The 2747-nt window shown below is 38.8% G+C and overlaps 1 protein-coding gene across 1 annotated transcript in view; it reads left to right on the top strand.

Annotated features, from left to right (window-relative positions):
* The first annotated feature begins 216 nt into the window (after positions 1 to 216).
* Positions 217 to 2747, top strand: part of KIAA1429 (KIAA1429 ortholog) — a 26710-nt gene continuing 24179 nt past the window's right edge. The window contains exons 1-2 of the mRNA XM_009324450.1: positions 217 to 234; positions 2538 to 2653. Of these exons, the coding sequence (XP_009322725.1) occupies positions 217 to 234; positions 2538 to 2653 (134 nt within the window). The remainder of the gene's footprint in view (positions 235 to 2537; positions 2654 to 2747) is intronic.

The following is a 2747-nucleotide window of genomic DNA, read 5'->3' on the forward strand; positions in this document are numbered from 1 at the left end:
GCTGTGCTGGAGCCGGGCGTGCCGCGGGCGGGGGGCCGAGGAGGGGTACGGTGGTGAGACAGGAGGGAGGGTTTAGAGGTAACGGGGGGGGAGAAGCTAGTGGGAAACCAAGAGGGTAAAGCTGGTTGGAGAAGTCCGTAAGGGAGGAAGTCGGGCAGAGGGCCGTGTCCGTCCACTTGAGAGAGATGGAGCGCTTTTCTGTCGCTAATAGGGGTGATGGGTATTTGCGTGCACGTGAGGTGTCCCCTTAGGCTTACGCAGCCTGCATGCATCGGGAGCAAAAGGAATACTTCAAGCTTCCTTTAGCAGAGGGAGTTCATACAAATATTCCACTTGGAGGCTGTTGGGGTCCTGAGCATCCCTGAAGGCGCTTGTGTTGCGGCAGGTTTGCCCAGGGCTCTGTGTTGTTCGGGGTGGAAGAAGAGGACCATGAGGGGGGAAACAGAAAGCGTAGTGTAATACGAGAAAGGTGCTGTGTTCATGGACAGGCATTAGCGAAAGAAAATGAAGTATTTTGAGCGGATGCTGCAATTAAAAACAAAACGGGAAGCTATTCTGGACTCTTTTCTAGCTGCCAGGATGAGGGAGACCCGCGTGTATTTTTAATTCTACTATTTAAGACAGTATTGGGCAGGAAACACTAGCCACTGCTGTTCCCCTGGGTAGGAAACACTAGCCACTCCTCTTCCCCTCCAGGACAGTATGTTCTCTTATTATAATGCTTTCTGGCACTGTCATTCTTGCCCGTGACATTTTCCGAACTTGAACCATATTGAATTTTCATTAAAGAATAAAACAAAATGTATTTTATGTGTTGCAGGAAATCCTTTATGTTATGCTAATTCTTCAGCTAAACAGATTGTGAGTCTTGCCTCGGAACTTGCAGTTCTTGAAAAGTACTGCTGAGTTTTCTAATAAAATTATTTATTTGGCTTAGCTATGCAGTTTAACATGTGTTGAGCTGTTCTGATGTGCTTATTTTTTTAATGTTTTGGAGGGAAAGTGGATTGGATTCACTTGCCATCCTGATGATGTTGATGCATGGCTGTCAGGGCATAATCCCATATCGTTTAAGCAGGAATTTGTCTTTCTTTGGGCAGTGCTGCTGAGGAGGCTGCATCCTCAGCAGCAGCCCTTCCTCAAGAAATCCGAGTCTCCCACGTGACACATATACCTTTTTTTAAAGGGAAAGCAAAGAGCTCCTACAGCCGTAACTCCTCGCAGGCCGCAGTCACCCCACTCCTGTTAATAAAGCTATGCTCCCTGTCGTAGCGGGGTTCCTTTTGTTCCACCATCCTGCTTGTCAGCCCTTAGGGTGAAATGTTGTATTTGCGTGCTAAAGCATGTGTGCATAGATTTCATATTAAACAACTGTAGTACGTGCCCAAAAGCACACGCTTAAACGTTCTTTTTAAAATTCTACTTGTGGCTATTTCTTTGCTTATTAGTTTTCTAAAAATCTTAGTACTTTCTTGCCTTATGCTGGTAATTTTGGGGTTTCTTTTGCTTTCTGATTCTGATAAAAGTTATATGACTTTTGACTGCAGATCAATTTGTTTTTTAATTTTCATTTTTTAGTTATGTTGGTAGACATTTAGATCAGTTGTTTAGTTTTGGTTTTTTTTTTTTGCTAGTGCAGTCTTTGCTAATCCAATTTGCTAATTGGAAACATTTAGTGAGAAACGTGATTCTGAACTTCTGTTCAAGAATATCTTTATATGCTTATAGTTGGACATACAATTGATCTATGTTTACTATTTTGTAAGTGTATATATGATAGAGATGACGTATAAATGTAATAAAATCTAAGATAGTCCATCTAGTGAGAGGAGACTTTCAACATTAATTTGGTGGCTGCTACATGGGAAGTCACTGTGACTTCATGATTACTTCCTAGTTTGCTCAAACAACTTTTAGTAGTGCTGAAGCATCACATTTATTTGTACTTGCTATTTCTGTGTGGTAAACAGAAATGTTTTTTGCAAAAGGGTTTTCAGATGTTGTTGCAAAATTGGAGAAATAAGCATTGTGCGGAATTTTTGTACAGGTCTAGTAAAACAGATTTATAGTATCATTATCATTTCTAATAGTACATTTGAAATAGAACATTTGCTAATGTTTAAAATTAAAACACACATTTTCTTTTTTCTTTAATTATAAAATTGATATTTTTTTAAAAGGGAACCATATATTCAGTCTTTCTTTAATAATTTAAGTTCCAGTTTTTACGTTTACCAACATACCTTCTGTTAGAAAAAAACCTGTTACTGTTTAAAAGATTCTTGCAAATAAAGGGAACGAATTACGTAAATAAACCAGTAACACTTTCTATAAAAAATGCTGTTAAATATATGCAAAGTGCCAGAAGATTATAAAAAAAAAAAACCCAGAACTTTTCTGTCTAACAGTGTTTAACAGTGTTTAGCATTTTACACTATTGAATTTTGTAATTATTAGGATTGCAACCTTAATTTGGTTAATATGAGTACATCATGTTGTTTGCATTTCTTAGACTTTCTTTATTCTTTGTTTTGTAGCAAAGTACCAATATAGATGTAGTTCGTTTTCCATGTGTGGTTTACATAAATGAAGTACGTGTCATTCCTCCAGGAGTGAGAGCTCACACAAGTTTGCCTGACAATAGGGCTTATGGGTAAGTGAAAGATACTAGGTATCTGATTCAGGAACACCTTCCTGTTATTTTTTCTTGAACTTGTATATCTCAATGGAACCTCCTCTATAAAAAG

The sequence above is a fragment of the Pygoscelis adeliae genome, unplaced genomic scaffold (assembly GCF_000699105.1).
Source record: "Pygoscelis adeliae isolate BGI_AS28 unplaced genomic scaffold, ASM69910v1 Scaffold145, whole genome shotgun sequence".
Taxonomy (NCBI): domain Eukaryota; kingdom Metazoa; phylum Chordata; class Aves; order Sphenisciformes; family Spheniscidae; genus Pygoscelis; species Pygoscelis adeliae.